Source organism: Chrysochloris asiatica, unplaced genomic scaffold, assembly GCF_000296735.1.
Source record: "Chrysochloris asiatica unplaced genomic scaffold, ChrAsi1.0 scaffold00415, whole genome shotgun sequence".
Lineage (NCBI taxonomy): Eukaryota > Metazoa > Chordata > Mammalia > Afrosoricida > Chrysochloridae > Chrysochloris > Chrysochloris asiatica.
The window spans coordinates 527849-530350 of record NW_006408933.1 but is presented as its reverse complement, the minus strand read 5'-3'; the positions used below and the strand labels follow the sequence as shown (position 1 = coordinate 530350).

The 2502-nt window shown below is 43.2% G+C and overlaps 1 protein-coding gene across 1 annotated transcript in view; it reads left to right on the top strand.

Moving 5' to 3' along the window:
• Positions 1 to 1401: 1401 nt before the first annotated feature.
• LOC102830962 (keratin-associated protein 12-1-like) overlaps positions 1402 to 2502 on the top strand; it is a 3357-nt gene continuing 2256 nt past the window's right edge. Inside the window, exon 1 of the mRNA XM_006876799.1 lies at positions 1402 to 1460. Within this exon, the coding sequence (XP_006876861.1) occupies positions 1402 to 1460 (59 nt within the window). The remainder of the gene's footprint in view (positions 1461 to 2502) is intronic.

The window sequence follows — 2502 nt, the reverse complement described above, 5'->3', positions numbered from 1 at the left end:
CAATCAGTCGGCCAGACAGTTGTCTTCCAAATTTCTTGGCAGAGATGAGTGAGTGCCTCCTGTGCTACCTCACTTTCCTGAAAGATTTCAATTTTTATTCCATCACATAACTCACAATAAAACATTAAAAAAAAAAGAAATTAGAAAATAGTTTGAATGGAATCCAAATAAAAAGATAATATCAAAGTATGTGTGACATAGCTAAAGCAGTATTTAGAGAAACAATCATAGCACTAAAATGCTTATATTCAAAAAGAAGAAAATCCTCAATTATCTAACTTTGTATTAATTAGAAGCTTGAATTAGAAGATCATATTAAATGCAAAACAAGCAAAAGAAAGACAATATAAAAATTACTCTTTATACTAGAAAAAATGACATACAAGGGAAGAGATGGAGCAACCCTCAGCTCCTTTTCATTTCAGACCTTCCTTAGTCATCAGTAAGCTGGAGATCGAGTGTTGGTAGAATGTGGATATCAAGAGGTGAACTAGTATGGCTAAGCTAGTTGTATGTGGCATATCCATCATTGTAGTAACATGCATGCATGAGTTACATAAAAGTGGTGCCCTCTCAGTGATTTCATGTGAGGAGTATAGGGGTGGGCCCCAGAGATGGAGGGAGGGAAGCAGGTGGAATGCCATCATGAACTGTCATTGTCAGGAGTCACAGGTCACTCACTGACAGCAAAGGGGAAAGGTGTGTGGCAGAGATCTTATGTGAAATTTCTATTGAAATTGGACAATTTTGAAAGGTCCATTAATAATATTTACATAGGACTCCTCCCTTGGGAAAACTGGGATCCACAGGACTCTGATTCAAGGGGTCCTGCATTCAAATATGTAAAGATCAAGCCAACCACCATCTCAGGTATAGAATAGTGACCAGCCTCACTATAGCACTCCTGAGGATACAAGAAAGGTAAATCTGGAGATCTAGGAACACCTCTGAATCCCACATCTACTTTGACAGGGAGGAGTATGGGAAGAGAAGAGTGTGGGAAGTATGGAATTAAGGAAGGAGACTCCAAGGGAGCAACAAAAGGCAGATAGCCAGACAATAATCAACGTGGGTTTGTGTCTTCATTTTATTAGCTATTTAATGATAGTTTGGTGGCTGGGACTGCCGTAGAGCTGTGACATGGAACCCTTGGCCCCAAATAGCATGAAAGATGAGGGATGGTAAGCTGTTGTTCTGGTTATGAGAGTGTCTAGAAGTCTCCCAGGGACACAGTAATGGGACAGGTGGACAAAGAAGTCTGAATTCAAGATGGTAGTTTGGGTCTGGAGGCAGAGATTTGTAGAGGTGACCAGGAATTAGTCTCTTACAGCCACACTGCAGACTCTGTCACATGTTCAGCAGTACATGAGGCTGCCACATATGAGAGGTGTGCAGATGAGGATGGGGCAGGGAGCCGAGCAGCAGCAGGGGTTTGGCACACAACAGGCTAGCACTCAGAGGTATGTAGCAGACTGCCAGGCAGGGACAAGGCACGTAGCAGGCTGGAAAACAAACAACAGGGTCGCATGAGGACTGGCAGCTATAGGGACAGCATCTGGTGGCCCCACAGGCTAGCTGGTGGGGGGTGGGGGGGCAGTCTCGCCATACACAGGCCAACACAGCAGAGTCCCACGGGGTACGGGGCAGCAGAAGGAGCAGCTAGTTGCCCATGACTTGGGTTCCTGTGACTGAGAGGTGGAGGTGAGGCATTAGGAAAGAGGGACAGACCTGGGGGAGTCCCATCATAGGGCAACCTTTCTAGTCTGGCCCATGAGCACCACGGCAATGGTTAGTTGTTGAGTTGGTGCATCATTTTACTTGCCTTCCTTGTATTTGCTACCCTTTAGGGAAGTCCCCATCAGTGTTGCTAGAATCCTCAGACTTGCCTTGGCAACAAGTTGATTTCACCCATGTTATGTGGTGGCTTGCAACTTCCTTGTTGTTCTTCAAGGTAGCATAGTATTCCATTGTGTGTACCACAGTTTATTTATTCATTATTCAGTTGATGGGCACTTAGGCTGTCTCCATCTTTTTGCTATTGTAAATAGTACTGCTATGAACATTGTTGTGCATATCTCTACTCTTGTTATGGCTCATATTTCTTGTGGGTAAATACCAAGTAGATGAATTGCTGGATCATAAGGTATTTCTATTTCCAGCCTTCTGAGGAAGTACCATATTGCTTTCCAGAGTGGTTGGATCATTTTGCAATCCCACCAACAATGTAGCAGGGTCCCAGTCTCTCTGCATCCTTGCCAGCATGTACTGTCCTCTACTTTTTTTAATCTTTGCTCTTATTGCTGGTGTAAGATGATATCTCATTGTTGTTTTGATTTGCATCTCTCTAATGGCTAGTGATGGTGAACATTTCTTCATATGTTTGTTGGCAGCACGGATCTGCTCCTTGGTGAAATATCTGTTCATGTCCTGTGCCCAGTTTTTAATTGGGTTATTTGTCTTTCTCTTGTAGAGGTGTTGTAGTTTCTTATATATTTTAGAAAT